The 22,236-nt window shown below is 36.5% G+C and overlaps 1 protein-coding gene across 3 annotated transcripts in view; it reads right to left on the reverse strand.

The window, feature by feature from the left end:
- Nucleotides 1–22,236, reverse strand: part of LOC138715467 (uncharacterized) — a 534,187-nt gene that overhangs the window by 350,499 nt on the left and 161,452 nt on the right. For all 3 annotated transcript variants that reach the window (XM_069848402.1, XM_069848401.1, XM_069848400.1), the window contains exon 2: nt 13,891–14,086. In XM_069848402.1, the coding sequence (XP_069704503.1) occupies nt 13,891–14,064 (174 nt within the window). In that variant the 5' untranslated portion in view covers nt 14,065–14,086. The remainder of the gene's footprint in view (nt 1–13,890; nt 14,087–22,236) is intronic.

Below are 22,236 nucleotides of genomic sequence, written 5' to 3' on the forward strand. Positions count from 1 at the left end.
CTTTACTTTTTAACTTCGCTCTACAATATGCCATTAGGAAAGTTCAGGATAACAGACAGGGTTTGGAATTGAACGGGTTTCATCAAATGCTTGTCTATGCGGATGACGTGAATATATTAGGAGAAAATCTACAAACGATTAGGAAAAACACGGAAATTTTACTTGAAGCAAGTAAGAAGATAGGTTTGGAAGTAAATCCAGAAAAGACAAAGTACATGATTATATCTCATGACCAGAATATTGTACGAAATGGAAATATAAAAATTGGAGATTTATCCGTCGAAGAGGTGGACAAGTTCGAATATCTTGGAGCAACAGTAACAAATATGAATGATACTCGAGAGGAAATTAAACGCAGAATAAATATGGGAAATGCGTGTTATTATTCGGTTGAGAAGCTTTTGTCATCTAGTCTGCTGTCAAAATATCTGAAAGTTAGAATTTATAAAACAGTTATATTACCGGTTGTTTTGTATGGTTGTAAAACTTGGAGTCTCACTTTGAGAGAGGAACAGAGATTAAGGGTGTTTGAGAATAAGGTTCTTAGGAAAATATTTGGGGCTAAGAGGGATGAAGTTACAGGAGAATGGAAAACGTTACACAATTCAGAACTGCACGCATTGTATTCTTCAGCTGATATAATTAGGAACATTAAATCCAGAAGTTTGAGATGGGCAAGGCATATAGCACGTATGGGCGAATCCAGAAATGTATATAGCGTGTTGGTTGGGAGACAGGAGGGAAATAGACGTAGATGGGGAAAAATATTAAAATGGATTTGAGGGAGGTGGGATATGATGGTAGAGACTGGATTAATCTTGCTCAGGATAGGGACCAATGGCGGGCTTATGCGAGGGCGGTAATGAAGTTTCGGGTTCCTTAAAAGCCATTTGTTTATAAGTAAATATATAAATGGATGAGCAAATATATAAATGGATAAGTAAATACATAAATGGACGATGAAATATATAAATGGATGAGTAAGTACATAAATGAACGATTAAATATATAAACGGATGAGTAAAAACCTAAATGGACGATTAAATATATAAATGGATGAGTAAATACATAAATGGACGATTAAATGTATAAATGCATGATTAAATAAATAAATGCACGATTAAATATATAAATGATTGAGTAAATACATAAATGGACGATTAAATATATAAATGGATGAGTAAGTACATAAATGGACGACTAAATATATAAATGGATGAGTAAATACATAAATGGACGATTAAATATATAAATGGGTAAGTAATTATGTAAATGGATGAGTAAGCATACATTTCATTAATAAATTTTTAAATTGCTTATTAAGTATATAAATTGCTGAATAAATGTTTAAATGGATTAATAAATATATAAATGGATGAGTAAATGTTTAAATGGGTGAGAAAATATATAACTGGATGGGTAATTATATAAATGGGTGAGTAAATATATAAATAGATGAGTAAATATTTAATGGATGAATAAATATATGAATTCATTAATAAATATATGAATTCATTAATGAATATATAAATTGTTTATTAAAAATATAAATTGCTGAATATATGTATAAATGGATGAATAAATATATAAATGAATGAACAAATATACAAATGGGTGAGGAAATAATAAATGGATGAATAAATATATGAATTCACTAGCCGTACCCGTGCGCTCCGCTGCACCCGTTAGAAATAAATATAAAGTAATTACATAATTAAAACAGGACATTTGATCCAGGGAACATTCGTGTTTGATAGAAGGATTAATCGTTTAAAATGTTACTTTGTTTAAATTGCATCCAAATAATTAAAATGCGATCATTTTGGTCCAGAGACACTCATTTGGTGCAATGACAATTCCTTTAACGTGTTTCTTAATTTTTATTACATGCAACCATAGTTTAATGAAGATTGACATCATTTAGATTTAATGTGTATATTTTATTTTACTTGTTATAGGTTTCCATTGAATTATGGTAATAACTTAATTTTAACCCTTGTTTTCTACGTATTCAGTAAATGGCGCTTGGCCCACTATGGTTGTGAACCCTTCAAATAACTTAAATTATATTATATAATATTAGATATTATATTATATTATATTATATTATATTATATTATATTATATTATATTATATTATATTATATTATATTATATTATATCAGAAGTTACTCTAATAACATTATAGCATTATGTCCATCTAGAGAAACTACACTTTCCAGTGGTGAAATAATTAATTATACAAATCGGTTAATTTAGCTTCCGATATTACTTCATACAAACACAGAAACATTCTCTGTAGGCTATCTTTCATAGCTTTCGATTGTTTCTGTCCAAGGCCCCTTATAGACGAAGTCATTTGTTTTTTAATTCATTACGCGGCCTTAGATGGCTGTTATTTTAATTTTAAAACTCATTTATCTCATTAAATATCAGTCCTATCAAAATTTTTCAAGGTATAAAACTTATCGAAAATTATTTTTAAAGAAACGTTTGTTATGTAACATTTTTCACAAAAATCAATAATAAGCGAGATATTTCGATTTATTTAATTCAGGCCCCTTTATAACCCCCCTTTTAAATAATGTATTTTGAATGCCATGTAGCCTAAAATCTAAGTTACGACAAACTTAATTTACATTCCAATTTTCATCGAAATCCGTTCAGCCATTATCGCGTGAAAAGGTAACAAACATACATACATACAGACAGACAGACAGAGAGACAGACAAACAAAAATTTCAAAAAATCGAATTTCTGTTTCATGGTGGTTAATTATATATGTTATGACCAATTATTTTTGGAAAATCGAAAATTACCAGAAAAATTTCGGCTACAGAATTATTATTAGTATAGATTAATAAATAAATAAATTGCTTATTAAACATATAAATGGGTGAGTAAATATACAAATGGATAAGGAAGTATATAAATGGATCAATAAATAATTAAATGGATGAATAAATATATACATGTGAATAAAAACATAAATGGTTGAATAAACATATAAAGGGCTGCCGAACTTTAATTTCCTTTAAATGTAAATTAGAAAAATATCTTATGATGAGTTGCCAGACCTAACGCAGTGCAAATATTTAATGGAATGTGTTCCACTGTATTTATTTTTTTTCCTATTTTTATTATCTAAATCCTGTTTATTTATCACTTAACGCCAATATGTATCCCACTGTGTTGTTGTTTTTTATTATTAATCTATTTTTTGTGTACATTTTATTGAATTGTCGGTTTCTAGTTTAATTATATAAATCCTATTTAATTTTAATCTAATACTAATATATATATATATATATATATATATATATATATATATATATATATATATATACTAATGTGTTTATTTTTATTTTTACTGTGTACATTTTTTTATTGAATTATCGGCTTCTGTTTTTATGTGATTCGTATTTGATTCTAACAAAATTAATATGTATTTCACTATGTTTATTTTTTTTATGAGTAAATTTTATGTAACTACCTCTTTTAATCTTACTATGTACCTAAATTGTATCACTATGTAATTCCGATCCAGTTTTATGTTCAACTGTGTAAGCTAGTTTTAATCCTGGTTGAGTGTAAGAGAAGGTCTTACGGCCTTAACTCTGCCAGATTAAATAAAGCCATTATTATTATTATTATTATTATTATTATTATTATTATTATTATTATTATTATTATTATAAGTAGTAGTAGTACTAGTAATCATCATCATCATCATCATCATCTTGTAACAGAAAAGTAACATTCTACTGGTGTTTATATGACTACTCCCAATCTCTAGCTGTTGTAAATGTGAAGAAAGATCTAATATATTTTGCTAAGCATATTTTTACAAAACACAGAACAAACATTTCCACATTTAACTGACATTGTGTAGGCTACAACAACTATAATGAGAATAATCCTTATGACATCTTGTGTTTGTCGAAGAACAAAGCTCGTAAACACAGTTCAACGCGCTATTTGTCACATCATCCTCGCTGCCTACAATCCCTGCCGCTAGATAGCACTGGCGAGTCATTCGCCACTTTTACCGTGAACTTTCCGGTATTATCATTGTAGAGTATTTGACGATACTTAGCGAAACAACAACTGCGGTCTCTATGGAGACGAAGCATGACAACAATAGCAATGCCGTTGCTGTGTTACATACATTCTCAGTGGGCCAAGATGTTCAGATCAGCTCTGAAATTCGTTACCCAAAACGCAAGAATTCGAGAATTAGTAAAGCCAGAGAGGCTGGTAAACACCGTCATAACGACGATAGGTGTAGGATCTCTACTGGGCACAGGCTACGGGATTTATTGCATCGTGACCGGAGACAAAGGCAGGGTGCCTCTGGGGGTCCACCCGAAAGAGGTGATCCTGAAGGACAGGCATAGGCGGCCCCGTCTGCAGGAGGAGGATCTCAATTCCCCCTCCGAAAAGGAAATCAAGGTGACCGATTACAACAAGTACAAGCCTCGACCACCAGAGCCAGGACCAGAGCCAGACTATAACGCCCTTGCTGGCCAGGACGGGGAATTGGCAGCGGAAGAGACGCCTGTGCCGAGGATCTTCGTGCCCCACGAAAACAGGAACACCGGGCGCTTCACGGTGGTGGAGGGGGGTAAGTTGAGGAGGGTCTACACAGAGGATGAAATTCCAGAACATCAGGACCAAGATGAGAAGAAGGGGGACGACCAACCGTCCTCCCCCCCTCCTCCGCCTCCCCAACAGTAAGGTATGAGCTTACACAAACAACTTACTGGGGATATATATAATGTCAACATTTATATAATTATCTTAGAGGAATTGTTTATTCAATGGCATTTTAGTAGCAGTGTGCAGAACACGTTACGAAATTTAAAATTAAATATTGCTTATAAATAGGAATTATTCACTCAATTACAACTCATGAAATCTTAACAACATTCATTCTTTCACAGAACAATTGCATTTCAATCTAACATAAAGTGCTTCTTAATTTTATTATAAATTAACTATTTATTCAATATTTATATCGCAGAACCATTACTTTACCTTCCCGTGATTTATATAAATGTAACTTAATGGCAATTATTTATTTCCACTGCAAGTACCTACATATAAAAATTATGCATTGCGATATTTTAAATCTTGTTTTACTTGATCATATCAATAAGTTAAGCACCGAAAATATCATATTACTATATTGTTTCATAATTAATGTTAACATATTATGTTAAAAAAAGGTAATACCAAATATGCTAACAAGAAATATTTAATATAAACCTGGTGATAATTTTAATGTGTTCTCACCATGGTGTTAACAGTATCTGTTATGTCAAAAGACTTCAAGCCTGAGCAATAATATCGCGATTGAACGTACTTCATTATTTTCCAGATCCTCGTCCTCGCCGCCCACCTGGTGCTGGTCAGTACCACCACGACCAGAGTGGCACCGTCGCCCCCTTCTGAACATCCTACAGCGTGCATTCCATCTGCCACGCCCTCGCCGCCCACCTGGTGCTGGTCAGTACCACCACGACCGGAGTGGCACCGTCGCCCCCTTCTGAACATCCTACAACGTGCACTCCATCAGGCACGCCCTTCTGAACATCATACAGCGTGCACTCCGTCCGCCACGCCCTCGCCGCCCACCTGGTGCTGGTCAGTACCACCACGACCGGAGTGGCACCGTCGCCCCCTTCTGAACAACCTACAGCGTGCACTCCATCAGGCACGCCCTTCTGAACATCATACAGCGTGCACTCCGTCCGCCACTCCCTCGCCGCCCACCTGGTGCTGGTCAGTACCACCACGACCAGAGTGGCACCGTCGCCCCCTTCTGAACATCCTACAGCGTGCACTCCATCAGCCACGCCCTCGCCGCTCACCTGGTACTGGTCAGTACCACCACGACCAGAGTAGCACCGCCGCCCCCTTCTGAACATCCTACAGCGTGCACTCCATCAGCCACGCCCTCGCCGCCCACCTGGTGCTGGTCAGTACCACCACGACCAGAGTGGCACCGCCGCCCCCTTCTGAACATCCTACAGCGTGCACTCCATCAGCCACGCCTTCGCCGCCCACCTGGTGCTGGTCAGTACCACCACGACCAGAATGGCACCGCCGCTCCCTTCTGAACATCTTACAGCGTGCACTCCATCAGCCACGCCTTCGCCGCCCACCTGGTGCTGGTCAGTACCACCACGACCAGAGTGGCACCGCCGCCCCCTTCTGAACATCCTACAGCGTGCACTCCACCAGCCACGCCCTTCTGAACATCCTACAGCGTGCACACCATCAGCCACGCCTTCGCCGCCCACCTGGTGCTGGTCAGTACCACCACGACCAGAGTGGCACCGTCGCCCCTTCTGAACATCCTACAGCGTGCTCTCTATCAGCCACGCCCTTCTGAACATCCTACAGCGTGCACTCCATCAGCCACGCCCTTCTGAACATCCTACAGCGTGCACTCCATCAGCCACGCCCTTCTGAACATCCTACAGCGTGCACTCCATCAGCCACGCCCTTCTGAACATCCTATAGCGTGCACTCCATCAGCCACGCCCTTCTGAACATCCTACAGCGTGCACTCCTTCAGCCACGCCCTCGCCGCCCCTGTTGCCGCCCCCTTGGTTGCGCCGTTCCAGCCATCTACGCTCCTCATGCTTCCGCCCCTACATCTATTAGAAAAGCACGCCACACGGTGTGGCTATGCAAGGGCAATACCAGGACGAGAGTCGAGGCAGTCTGTCTCGTGGGTTTTCTGTCCTTACACAATCTTATGATCTTCAAATTTTTACCAGAGCATGAAAGTGCAATGTTAATACAAAACACCAAATTGCATTGCTGTATAATGTACCATTTCTGACATATTAATTCATAATTAAATTTTTAATCGCTAAGTTTATATTTCATCATTATGCACCATACAATGAACGGTTTCAAATTTCTATTAACATTAAATTTAATAAATTTAATGTAATATTTCCCTCACAAAAACAATATAAACAAATTGTTGTTACTTAATTAAAGATATGCTAACTAAAAAAAAAAAAAAAAATCTTTTATTTAGAAGTTTAATTTTAAGGTCATCTTCTAAGATTTTATTTTAGGCCTATAATTGATAATCAACGATGCTTAATTGTTACAGTTTATTTTTATAACAGTATTCATATTTAATTCATTACTTACTTACTTACAAATGGCTTTTAAGGAACCCGAAGGATTCATTATTACATTTATTTGTTATTAATTTTCTGATCCTCGTGGTTATCCTTAATTAAGGCCGGACGATTTATTTTTCTTTATTTCTCTCTATGACTTTTTTTTTCCGCATTTTATATTATCTGCCAAGGATTTTTAAAAATTATATGATCATTATTAGCACTATGAAGAAAGCCCAAATCAGATTTTTAGTTCAGTATTTATTAATAATTCCTAAAAAGTTAAAGACAATTGCATGTATTATATGCTGTGAATTTCATGAAATTTAAGAAAATTGTGAATATGTTACATTAATCCACTATGGCCACCGTATAGCTCACAAAATCGTTCGCAATGTTATCAATGATGTCACGGCCATCCATCGATTCCAGAAAATTACATAGATTTCTATTCGCCTACACCTAATTTATCTGGCACGAGCCTCCACTGACAACAGGACGTTGGTATCATGATATCATGACATGGTAGAAAGTAACTTAACTTAAGCGCTTTAAGCTTTGTAGGTGAAGAGTTATTATTGAAGATTATAGTAAAAAAAAAAAAAAGGTAAAGGTATCCCCGTAACATGCCATGAAGGCACTTGGGGGGCATGGAGGTAGAGCCCCATGCTTTCCATGTCCTTGGCACCACGCTCTGACCGCCTTTTACCCCCGGGAAAGACCCGGTGCTCAATTTTATAGAAGGCAGAGTGAACCTTGGGGCCGTTCTGAAAGTTTGGCAAAGAGAAAAAATCCTGTCACCACCTGGGATCGAACCCCGGACCTTCCAGTCCGTAGCCAGCTGCTCTACCAACTGAGCTACCCGGCCGCCGAAGATTATAGTAGCAACAGTTATTGTTACAGTCATGTTATAGAAAAAGCTTCATAACCAGCTATAGACATCGTTAATGGTATTGATTTTAATGACATTTTAACCATTCTAACATCAGTATCAACTCGATATCTGTACCTATTTCATCATTTTTCATTCTTCACCTGTTTCATTACCCCATAATTTTGATGAACATTAATTATTCCCTCATTGGAAATTACTGGAGGTATGTTCATAACACGAACCGTTGCGATCTCCTCATTTCCAGGCAGTGTGTTCAAGCCACTGATCCAACATTCATAAGCATCATTGTAGACATTCCCCCAAATGAGTTCATATACAGAGCGTTCGCCTACGGGTGAGGCCAGGAAAGCGGCATGTATTGATACGCCGCTTTGTGCGCGCAGTTGTTGAGAGACGCTCGACAATCAAGGACATCAAGGTCGACAAGTTATCAGTTGTGAGCCAGATGTTGCAGTATTTAACACGTACAGTGCAGTTTCTTGACACAGTTGCTTAAATATTCAGCATTGTGCAAAATTTGTTAACAATGCAAAACGCAAAATTCACGCTTGAACAAAGAGTTTTTATGTATGATGCATATGTGAAAACAGAGTCATGTAGAGAGGTGCGTAGGCAATTTGAAGTGAAATATCCGGGTGCTCCAATTCAGGGTAGAGAAACTGTTAGACGTCTTGTTAACAAATTAAGGATAACAGGGTCGATAAATGCTACAATTCCTAAGCGAAATCGAAGAGTATTGACGGGAGAAAAAATTAATGAAATCAGTGCATCATTTACACGCTCTCCTTATAAATGTCTAAGACGTGTTTCACAGGAAGTTGGTGTTTCAAAAACATCAGTCTTTACTGCTGCTAAACTTTTAAAATTAAAACTCTACAGAGTATAGTATAGAAATCGGAAGCTTACGGATAGACGATTCCCGCAAGCGACACCGCAGGCAGGCCGCTTTCCTGGCCCCACCCGTAGGCGAACGCTCTGTACTTGTTATAACTGTTGCCATTGTGCATATTTAAGTATGCAGCGTTTTGTTTAACTACCAGTTGTATAGCTAACAGTTCTTCGTTACGTACCTGTAGGACATTTTCAATGCACTGATGTATTTCAAAAACCGTTGGACATTGTTGATCTTTGTTGAAAATAATCTTGATTGTATTTTGTCTCGAAACCTTTGTTGCCATTCTACCCTATGACTACACAGATGTAATAAAATAACTCCTTCTGCGCCGAGGAGATCGCAAGTCGGGCTAACAGCGTACTACTCGGAACCAACTTGCTCGTACAGCTCCTCGAGCGAGACTCCATTATTCGTATTCTTAGTCACCAAAGCAGCAGCAGTGTGTGTGGCATTATTATTTGGTTCATATATGTAAACTTTGCTATGTTCTCAATGTTAAGTACTGTAGGGCCGCGTTTAGTAGTGAGCTGGATTCCCAAGTTCTGATTATGACGTAATCGCGATAAGCAAGATGTATTGACAACATTCTACAATGATTAGTACTAGCGTACAAAAACATTTTTTCTATATCCACAGCACAGGTATACTGGAATTCCGACAAGGAGAATAAGACTACGCTCTATGGATGGAGTGCCAAGTTTTTATTTATGATTATAAACTCATTGCGTAATACTATATATATATATTATATATAAATGTTATTACTCACACTTAAAACAGTGTGTGTTTTTCACTCCAAAGGCAGACAGAGCTATCACTAGCACTAGCATTTTCATTCCACTACCACCAGAGCCATCATCACTACTGTGCTCCGACCACGAGAAAGTCTCTGCCGGATGAGACGAAGGGGGGTAATGCTGTGAATGAATGTTGATGTCATAAGGTCACACACGTGGGTACTCTTATCTGTATTGGCTAGCTCTCACAGCATAAACCATAACATTGATACAGACATATTGATACTACCCTAGTTACAAAATTAGATCACAGTTAATCACCTGGGGCTGTATTCATAGACATTTTTAGCGCGGGCTTTCGGTGGATGATCAGCGTTTTTCGTATTCATAAACCAGTGTTAGCGATAGGATATGATTTGAATTCTGTACTAGTAACCAGTGGATAGCCGGGGCTAGCTTAGTACGCTCGTAGCGCGTGCTGCGAAATGTCTATGAATAGCACCCCTGGTCTTTTAATCTCTTCATACAGGAAATAACATATGCAGGAGAGCGCATGGTTTTTAAACTGGCGTTATAACGGTAATATTATCTATCTACTTCGCTCCAATAGATGACGCAATAGTAAGCACATTCCTTTCACGGTTGATCTCCTGGTTGGAGAACAGTAGACGCGCACTGTTACAGAGGCAGGTGGCAAGTTCGGAGTTACTGGCTCCCTCAGCCATTTCTCGCGGATGGTGGAGTTCATTTCTTGGTGGTAGTCATCATAAAATGAGAAGATCACTATCAAGAAATTCAGTTTCGGAACCTATATCTACTGTTATAAACCTTTTGGACTTGTTTTCTTCTAACATCTTTTCCTTTCTGCCACCAATTGTGGAAAGTCAAATCGGTGACTATCGAAGACTCACAGAGATAAAATATTTGTCTTTGCTCTGCCCTAAAGCGTTTAACTTTTGTGATATTCCTGCAACGCCGAAATCTCATGCTTTTTAGCATAGTATTAAAAAGCATTACAACATTTTGCTATTTCTTTTCCCTGTAAATGCAAACTGTGACGTTACGCAGAGGCAGAGATTTAATAAAAGATCAGTACAGGCTATGGAGCGGTAATGTTTTTGAACCGATGATACTAAATGCTATCTCAGGTCGGCATACTGCACGCATAGGTCGCGAGGTTACCTTCTCCTAGCCCCACTTCTCCGCTCTCACAACTAGCTACTAAACGTGGCCTATCAATAAGAGAGGTCCTTCATGAGTTATTCTTGCGCCAAGGTTTCAAATTTCGACTTACAAGATTAAATGGGAAAGGAAAACAGTGGAGGTGTACTGTAGAGCAGGCCGGGCAACTGGAGCAAGTAAGAGCTGTGAGCGGGATAGACTCTAGTGAGCGGCAGCTGAGAGCGCTGTGCTGGCTTTGTCATGTGGGCAGAGGTGGATTCATACATCTGACTGCAGTACGACAGCACTTTGAGATTCAACATGACGAGATCGATTGTTACAAATATAAAGAAAAAAAAAAAGCTCGTAGAAATGAAAATAGTCCAAAAATCTGGTAAATCAACCAAATAAATGTTTAATCGATTTTCTTAATTACTTTGAAAATTATTTTCAAATTTAATTCAAATTTCAAATTTCACATTTATTTACAATTTACATTTGAATTGAATACATATGAATAGATACCCGAAATGAGCATAATGCTCGTGCTCGGTTACAGTCCAGTGGTCTACATACATTTTACAGGGTTCAAATAATAATGGGTCCATTGACAATGCAGAGAAAAAACAGAACTCAGAAAAAACATATTATGATGAAATCAGACACAGTTGAGATTATTTGCGGAATTTAAAAATAAAAATATTTAACTTGAATATGACTGGTATTATGTAATTTTCATTTGGCAGCATAATTATAATATAATAAAAGTGATATTTTGCAGGCCTGCATTATTACATTAACCATAATAATTCTAGCCTCACCTTTAATTTTATTCACACGCTCAACATTTAGTACGGTTAAACGACTATAATATAGGTAAATATTAGTGGTAATTCTCTAGATTCTCTATTGATTTAAAATAATTCATGAGAAAATAAATAGTTCCACTAGAAACTGCAAATTCCTTTAATGTGTTATTGTAAATATTTAGATATGATCAACTATATAATTTGTTGTATTTAGAATGTATCAGATACATATATGAGGCGTTCAGAAATCAACATGATTAACTCCTTTTCCAAAGATTTTGAGATATTCAAGGTTAAAGTTAAATACACACAATTAATTCTGTGATGTAGTCAAGAAGAATACCGCATTTTGTGGACTTTTTACTGAACTATGGAATTAATCACATTGACCACTGAAAATATGGTCAATTTAATACATTGCCAACTTAGAAACTCTGAAATAACCAAAAGTGGAATTAATCATGTTGACTTCTGAACGCCTCATATATCATATTCTTAGCATAGGTCAGACTTGCTTAAATGAAAAAAATCCCTCCCTTTGTGATTCAAGACGGCGCCATGTTCCGTCGGATCCCGGCCACTTAGTCACTCGTAATGAGTGCACCTCTGTACTTGTGTTGGACATTGTGTGTACTGTCATACATACTGTGACACGGTACACGAGGGTAGGCCAACAAAGGGGAACACAGTAGGTAGAACTAAAAAATGAGAGGGATTCGATCCGGCATCGGAGCTTGAATCCGGTGTGGCTTGGTGGATAAAGCACCAGCACGTAAAGCTAGAAACCCGGGTTCGAGTCCTTGTGCAGGAGAGAATTTTCTCCGTTCTACCGATTCTTCACCATATGGAAACGCAGAATTACTGCACTGAAATTCCATATGTACTTCGGTACATCATAGTAATATTCATAAATCGATGCCGAGAGTATGGAATGAAGCTCTACCTTTCTGCTCCTCACGATTGCATTATCATTAGGGAGCGGATTTTTATGTGCTAAAAAGTTAAATATATTTATTTTTATGTGCTAAAAAGTACGAAAATATTTGCTAGAAATAAAAAAAAATATTTTTTTAATATGACAAAATTCCCTTACTTAGCTTGAAAAATAAATGTTACTAGGTACTCACCAACCACACTTGAGTGCTAGTAGTTGGCCGAGAATTGCAGTGAACAACAAAGGTCATCTCCAAATTCTCTATTACAAATGCATGCCGATTATCTCTGAACAACGACTTATACTGTGAAAACGATCTTTCCACATCACAGGACGTCAGACGTGCATATTTAAAGAGAGGAATGTCACAAACACAAACACAGTCAATTTCACCTACAGGCACACCCTCCAATATTTGAGCAACTTTACACATCTTTTTATACTGTATCCCCTGTTTTTTCCCAAACACATTCTGGAATTTGTCCCTTAGTACTTGTACTTCTGAACCTGGTAGCGAGTCTAGTTTAATTTTCACGGCACGCACCTCCCTGTTTCAGACAACAGGCTTTTGGATGTTTCGAGTTTTTTATGGTGTTACACAAAAAGCTTAGATTTCCTAATAGGAAAGCCAAATCGTTTTTTAAACAACCATCTTTCAGTATATCTTGAAGGATATCGATTGACGAAGCCCGATAATAGGGAATCACAACAAGATATATTGCCTTACTTGATAGACATGAACGAGAGGCGAGATATTTGTTTAAATTAAATAATGTTCATACCCGAGCTCTTATCTGTTGTGTTTCACAAACAAAGCGTGGAATGAAATCATCTTCAGCAACAATAAACATTCATAATTATGTGTTACAAGATCTCTTTGTCCATGTTAATTTATTCTCTAATAATAACACTGATATGCTGCCTAGCAGTTCTCAGAACTTGAGGCGATACTATTACAAAAATGGATCACGGATACATCACACAGCGCTTAGAAACACGAAGCAACCAAGAATTCTTAACAGATAACGTACTTCTGAGTGATATAATTGATTTAGTTTTAAAATATTTAAAAGTTCCTGTAAAAAAATTATTTAAGTAAAAAAACTCCAAGATTTATGTGTTTATAATAGATTTCCTGAAAATATGTATTTACATAATTTTTTTGTGAAAATATGTGTTTTTATGTAAAATAAAATTCGGGTTTTAAACTTGAAACTTCATGTTCGGAATTTTTAACTTTGTTAACTGTGTTTTATCACACACAAAAATAATATTTAATTACATAGGAATCCGCTCCTTAATTATCATTACCTTTCTGGTGAGTATATTCTTCACTTCTTGGTCCCTGGATTGTTGGCATGCATACATGAGGGGCGTAGCCCCTTCGCCTATAGCGTTCATGGCGGATGTGGGCCTGGTGGGCGCCGGCAGAGGGTTCGGTGCATCGTAGTGTGCGGGGCGCTCGGCTACTGTTGACGCCATCATTCGGTCACTTCAGGACCGGAAACTGAAACAAAGAGAAGCGATACCTGTAATGCTCGTACAGTTTACTGTACCTATTTCTATGCTTGCTTCAAGCTTCAGTTAAATAGATTAATTTGGTTGGGTAGAGGTGACGCAAGAAGAGCTTGCCACGGAAAGCTGCGCGAACTTTCGGAAATGTTCGGGTGCACTCGACCTCGCTTCGATTCGATTGGCAGTTCTCAGTCGTCTGCTGGCTTGATCTTTTTTTTTTTTTCATATACTTTTATTTAAAAATAAAGAAATTAAAGAGCAAATACAATTTTAACAGCTGTCAAAAATTCCAATTAATGTGTTTACACTTTTTTTTTCTCTTCCGAGTGAGATTTATCTCAGCGCATGTAACGGAACCTAAACCTTGTTGCAGAGTAACCAGCGAATAGGGATTATAAAGAATGGACACTTCGCGTCGGTAGCTTTGATGTAGCCGGACTGATTTCAATGACCTTCAAGCCAGCTAAAGCGTCAGATTCTGCTTTCTCCCTAGAGTTGGCGCTGACATCACACCAGCGACACAGAGGAAATATAACACATATAATTAATACATCTAGGTACATTATGTACTCAAAATAAATTGGATCCATAAAATAATAAATCCGCCATTAACTGTAATCTCTAGACTCTAGAGTTCCTTTATAATGAGAGTTGAGACGTTGACCCCAACAACAATTAAAATATGTAATGATTTGATAGCACTGAAAATGGAAAAACAAAACTCTTATGAGAAGTAAAACCATATACCTATATTTTATTATATACAAATATTAAACGAATTTGATATATAATTTTATAATGTATTATATTATTTTATAATGTAATTTATTATATCTGAAATATAAAAAATTATCATTACTACTAGTTCGTCACTGAGAAATAAGGAAAAGCTGTTAACTTGAATTTATTTGAAGCAAAGCGTTACTGGATTATGCAATAAGGTAGGCGATGTTTGGATCCTGTGTCTCAACTCTATGCTCAATTATTATCTTAGCCTATGCTCGATTACACTAACCTCTAGCGCTTGTAAGTAGAACTAAACGCTGGCGCACAGAGAAACAAAACACAGGAAAATTCGCTCAGTGTCCATTCTTTATAATCCCTATTCGCTGGAGTAACTAATAACATAACATTGTTGAAAATAGAGAAACACGAATTTTTTACACATAAAATCACTGAATGAAATGACAAAGATGTTATAAGAAATATGTAATCGTGTAATAATTTATATTTAACGTTGTAATAAAACACTAATACTATATGATTTTATTAAAATGCTCCGATAACTAGGGTACTATGGTCGGTTTTTTTAAATCTGTATATACTCCTTATGTTACGAGCGGGGCGTGTTTCGTTTTTCATAAATTTATGATCGCTATAAATAATTCCCTAGTTTGACTGTGTAACGTTTTATTAGCACTTCCTAATTTAGAGCGAAACAGGAGCATTGTTAAGTACATAGAATGTTATACAGAACTCTGTTATTTAATAAACACACTTTGAACTACATAAAACTCCTGATATCAGGGATAAAACGCAGAATATGTAACGCACACGCTGGCTTCTACCCGCTCTGCACGATACGAACAGCTCAAGACCGCGCTTTCGAATGCGCCCTGTAATCAGCATTAGGTGATTCATAGCAGCCCTATAACGAGCATGGCGGCACGAGGACCGAATATCGTTCTCTGCACATCAGTCAAATGGGCAAGCACATTATATTCCAGTTACCTTGGGGCAAGCATTCTTTGTGCTTCCTCTACTAAATGCCAGGGACGTAGCGTCCATGGATATGGTGGACGTATTGCTACCCCTTTTATCTTTAAAGAAAATACTTTTTATTTTTATACGGATAAATTAATTATTACTCTTTTGTCTTGTATTTCATATCGTGTTTATACGATGTTTTACTCACGATGAATTTGAACACGTGGATGATGTACGGAGAAAAGCATTTGCAATAGTTTACAAGGAACATACCCTGTCTGCAACAAAAAGGCAACTAATTTTAAATATCATACTGCTCGTTTTGAGAACACGTTTACAGCAGATCTCAGTAACATGTATCGCGGTAACTTAGATTTTAGAAAAAAAAAATATATATATATATATATCAACTATTAAATAAGTCTATTTCTTAACATCGGCAGAATCTCTATTTCTATTATCAATATAGTTTTCGCAATATTGAACGACTGGGGAAATTTTCCTTCCGACAAGCATCGATTGACACACTATATTAAAGAATCAATACTTACTTACTGGCTTTTAAGGAACCCGAAGGTTCATTGCCGCCCTCACACAAGCCCACCATCGGTCCCTATCCTGAGCAAGATTAATCAAGTCTCTACTATTATATCTCACCTCCCTCAAATCAACTTTAACATTATTCTCCGATCCACATCTCGGTCTTCCCAAAGATCTTTTTTCCTCCGACCTCCCTACTAACACTCTACATGCATTTCTTGATTCACCCATATGTCTTACATTCCCTGCCCGTCTCAAACGTCTGGATTTGATGTTCCTAATTATGTCAGGTGAAGAATACAATCTGTGTTGTGTAACTTTCTCCATTCTCCTGTGACTTCATCCCTCTTAGCTCCAAATATTTTCCTAAGCACCTTATTCTCAAACACCTTTAACCTCTTTTCCTCTCTGAAAGTGAGAGGCCAAGTTCCACAACTATACACGACAGCCGGTAATATTTATTTATATATATATATATATATATATATATATATATATTTCGGGATATACTGCCAAACCTATCTATTTACTTGCTTCAAGTAATATTCCCCTGTTTTCCCTAATAGTTCATCTGTATTAACGAGCAGCTGATGTAATCCATTCAATTTAAAACCCTTTCTGTTATCCTGGACTTTCCTAATGGCATATTCTACTGTAGATCAGAGTTAAAAAGGAAATGTAATAGTGCATGTCAATAATATAGTAAATTAAATTCTTAACCAATTGAATGTTAGAATTATACATACAGTTGTCGGCCTGGGTAGCGCAGACGGTATAACGCTGGCTTTCTGTGCCCAAGGTTACGGGTTCGATTACGGCCCAGGTTGATGGCGTTTAAATGTGCTTAAATGCGACAGGCTCATGTCAGTAGATTTACTGGCATGTAAAAGAACTTCTGCGAGACAAAATTCCGGCACACCGGCGACGCTGATATAACGTCGGCAGTTGCGAGCGTCGTTAAATAAACCATAATTTTAAATTAAATTGTTTAAATTTTACATACAGTTGATTCAAAAGCCCGGCGACATAGACAAACTCTGTTATAAGTTCAGATAGCGAAAAATCGGAAAAGAGAAAAGTTGTCAGAAATATGTATCCTAGTTTTCAATTTAACGTGCTTGAACTTTCAATGTAGAATGCGCCTTGAGATTGTACACTGGTCTACGAGCGTCAATGAGAACGGAAAACGTCATGTTGCCACATGCTTCGTCCTCAAATGGGGCTTTTATATATTTTTTTGTTATTTAACGACGCTGTATCACTACTAGGTTATTTAGCGTCGATGAGTTTGGTGATAGCGAGATGGTATTTGACGAGATGAGGCCGAGGATTGGCCATAGATTACCTGGCATTCACCTTAAGATTGGGGAAAACCAAACCAGGTAATCATCCCAAACGGGGATCGAACCCGCGCCCAAGAGAAACGTGAGACCGGCAGGCAAGCGCCTTAACCGACTGAGCCACACCGGTGGCTGCATTTACGTTATCGCAGTTACCATAGTATACTGGGTAAATTACGAAATGATGGCGATAACTAGCAGTGTTGCCAATTCAAGTTCAGGGAAAACCGCCAGAAAAGTACGAAATGACTCTGAATTTTTATGCTAGCAATGCAAAGAAATGTTTCTTTGCGCTGTAAGAAGTTAAATAACAGCTAGGGCCATATTCATAGATATTCTTAGCGCGGGCTTCCGGTGGATGATCAGCGTTTTTCGTATTCATAAACCAGTGTTAGTGATATGATATGATATGAATCCTGTACAAGTAACCAGTCGATAGCCGGGGCTAGATAAGTACGCTCGTAGCGCGGGCTAGCGAAATGTCTATGAATAGCACCCTGGATGTAAACTATTTTTCTCCGTTAAATAATAATAATAATAATAATAATAATAATAATAATAATAATTATTATTATTATTATTATTATTATTTATTTAACCTGGCAGAGTTAAGGCCATATGGCCTTCTCTAACACTCAACCAGGAGTAAAACTGCGTTACAAAAAACACTACAAATTTACAAATTACACTACAATTTTACACACAAAACTGAATAAGATAATAATAATAAAATGTAACAATAAGTAAGTAGAAATCAGACATAACATATAACATACAGAAAGAAAGAAAAAAGCATAATAAAATGTGAACAGCAGGTCAAAATAAATGAGACATACAAAGTATAAAAAAGTAAGACAATTTATTGATGATGATAATAATAATAATAATAATAATAATAATAATAATAATAATAATAATAATAATAATAATAATAATAATAATAATAATAATAATAATAATAAAAATAAGAATAGTACAAAGCATACAATGAATACAATATTTTTAAGTACACACAGTAAGGAAAATTATGATTATATATAGCTCAACTTATCACATTATAGATATAGCCTACCATTATCGGAAAATATGAAAACAAAAATATAAAATACGTTAAATATCACTAGAACATAAAAAATGTGAATACGTGGAAACATGCAATACATGTGCAGATAGTTGTCATAATAGTAATTAAGTTAGTTTGGCAACTCATCATAAGATAATTTTCTAACTTGGATTTGAAAGATTTCAATGTTCGGTGGCCCTTGACTTCAGGCGGCAGAGAGTTCCAGTGACGGGAGGTAGCAACAGTGAAAGATGAGGAATACAGCGATGATGTGTGAAGTGGAATTTCTAGCGTCTTATCGCGTTGTGATCGAGTATTAATATTATGATAGCGAGAGAGAGTATGAAAACGAGCGAATAAATAATAGGGGGATGAAGTGTGCATAATTCGATGTAAGAGAGAAAGTGAGTGCAGATTTCTCCTCTCATGTAACCTAAGCCATGATAACTTTTTGAAAGAAGGTGAGATATGATCATAGTATCGAACATTACAAATGAAGCGGACGCACGCATACGTAGGTACTATCTAAAATCCTCTGAAACTAGCAGAAGAATCGCTAATTTTGCAGCATTGGGATTGACGGGTGTGTCGTACAGCTTCAACTGTGTATTCTTCGTTGAAAATTCAAGCACATTAGATTGAAAGCTGCACATTTCCAACAACTTTCGCTTCTTTCCAATTTTCGCTATCTGCACTAATAACTAGGGAGCGGATTTTTATGTGCTAAAAAATTTAAATATATTTATTTTTTATGTGCTAAAAAGTACGAAAATATTTGCTAAAAATAAAAAAATATTTTTTTTAATATGACAAAAATACCTTACTTAGCTTGAAAAATAAATGTTACTATATAGGTACTCACCAACCACACTTGAGTGCTAGTAGTTGGCCGAGAATTGCAGTGAACAACAAAGGTCATCTCCAAATTCTCTATTACAAATGCATGCCGATTATCTCTGAACAACGACTTATACTGTGAAAACGATCTTTCCACATCACAGGACGTCAGACGTGCATATTTAAAGAGAGGAATGTCACAAACACAAACACAGTCAATTTCACCTACAGGCACACCCTCCAATATTTGAGCAACTTTACACATCTTTTTATACTGTATCCCCTGTTTTTTCCCAAACACATTCTGGAATTTGTCCCTTAGTACTTGTACTTCTGAACCTGGTAGCGAGTCTAGTTTAATTTCCACGGCACGCACCTCCCTGTTTCAGACAACAGGTTTTTGGATGTTTCGAGTTTTTTTTATGGTGTCATACAAAAAGCTTAGATTTGCTAATAGGAAAGCCAAATCGTTTTTTAAATAACCATCTTTCAGTATTTCTTGAAGGATATCGATTGATGAAGCCCGATAACAGGGAATCACAACAAGATACATTGCCTTACTTGATAGACATGAGCGAGAGGCGAGAGATTTGTTTAAATTAAATAATGTTCATACCCGAGCTCTTATCTGTTGTGTTTCACAAACAAAGCGTGGAATGAAATCATCTTCAGCAACAATAAACATTCCTAATTATGTGTTACAAGATCTCTCCTCCTTGTCCACGTTAGTTTATTCTCTAATAATAACACTGATATGCTGCCTAGCAGTTCTCAGAACTTGAGGCGATACTATTACGAAAATGGATCACGGAGACACCAAACAGCGCTTAGAAACACGAAGCAACCAAGAATTCTTAAAAAAAGATAACGTACTTCTGAGAGATATAATTGATATAATTTTAAAATATTTAAAAGTTCTTGTAAAAAATTATTTAAGTAAAATAACACCAAGATTTATGTGTTTATAATAGATTTTCTGAAAATATGTATTTACATAATTTTCTTTTGTGAAAATATGTGTTTTTATGTAAAATAAAATTCGAGTTTTAAACTTGAAACTTCATGTTCGGAATTTGAACTTTGTTAATTGTGTTTTATCACACGCAAAAATAATATTTAATTACATAGAAATCCGCTCCTTACTAATAACGGAGTTTGTCTATGTCGCCGAACTTTTGAATATCCTGTAGGCTATATTTGAATTTAGAAGCATTCAAACCATTGACTACATTAATAGAGTCATAACAGGAAACTAGTCATGGAAAGGGTCCGCGTCAACTGAGCTACCAAGGTGGCTTTAATATTACTTATCTTTACTGAAACGATGATTCACAAACACTACGGGGGAGAGGTGCCTGATTGAACAGTTTGGAAGGCATTGGCTTTTGTTAACTCCCAAACCATCAGTCGATAAAGTTTGGGCAGCCATCCGGTAGAAAATTCTAACAGGTTCACAACTCGATGTGTATGCAGAGCAATCCAAGAAGCGAGAAGTTGGTTCAATAGCCGGATGGATATCGCAGGGCCAGTGTGCGATGGCTCACAATGTGATGGATGACTTCGCATTTGTAACGCATTGGCTCAGTTTATCTCCCCTGCAGCAAATTTGATTTCATGAATGTTAATAATAACCCAATAGCTGCTAGTGCCTCAGAAAGGGGGAAGAATATTACTAGCACTTGGGGATAGACATCAAAATGAATATAGTTTCAATCTTGCTTTTATTTCCATAAAATATGTCGATTGCTTTATCACATAAGTCAGCAAATCTGTGAATGCTATCAGCTGAACTTTTTTTGTTGTTAAGGGGAGAGGATGGTATTTTTTGGTGAAAAATGAGTAAATTTAAAAAAAAAAATTAAATACTCTGTGATATGTGTGGAATGCATAGCATAACATTTTGTGGGTATTTGTGCCCTTATCGGATGTTGAGTCGTCATTTATAAACTTCCTGCGCTATGGATTTTTAAATCATTCGTCCACTTTTATTGTTGTTTCCGGTAAATTAAATTAAAAAAAAAAATTTTTCTTTAAAATACCTTTGATATGTATGGAATGCATTACATAACATTTTGTGAGTATTTGTGCCCTTATCGGATGTTGAGACGTCATTTTTAAACTTCCTGCGCTATGGATTTTTAAATCACACGCCCGCTTTTATCGGTTTCCAGTAACTTCATTCTTTTTGCTACATTGCTAGACAAAAATGGATATAATTTCTGAACTATTAAAGATACATGCATGAAATTTAGAACATACATTCTTTATACTATTAGGAAACTTTTCTCTGTAACAGAATTTTTTAAATTCATTTCATTTCAAAGATACGTCCGTTTGTTTTCAAGAAAGGAAATACATTGCAAAAAACTGTTTGCATCTATTATTAAAAAAGTATTTATTTTATTAGGTTATTTTAAGACGCTTTATCAACATCTAGGTTATTTAGCGTCTGAATGAGATGAAGGTGATAATGCCGGTGAAATGAGTCCAGGGTCCAACACTGAAAGTTACCCAGCATTTACTCATATTGGGTTGAGGGAAAACCCCGGAAAAAACCTAAACCAGGTAACTTGCCCCGACCGGGAATCGAACCCGGGCCACCTGCTTTCGAGGCCCGACGCGCTGACGGTTACTCCACAGGTGTGGACTCAGTTT

This window comes from Periplaneta americana, chromosome 15 (genome assembly GCF_040183065.1).
Source record: "Periplaneta americana isolate PAMFEO1 chromosome 15, P.americana_PAMFEO1_priV1, whole genome shotgun sequence".
In the NCBI taxonomy this organism is placed as follows: domain Eukaryota; kingdom Metazoa; phylum Arthropoda; class Insecta; order Blattodea; family Blattidae; genus Periplaneta; species Periplaneta americana.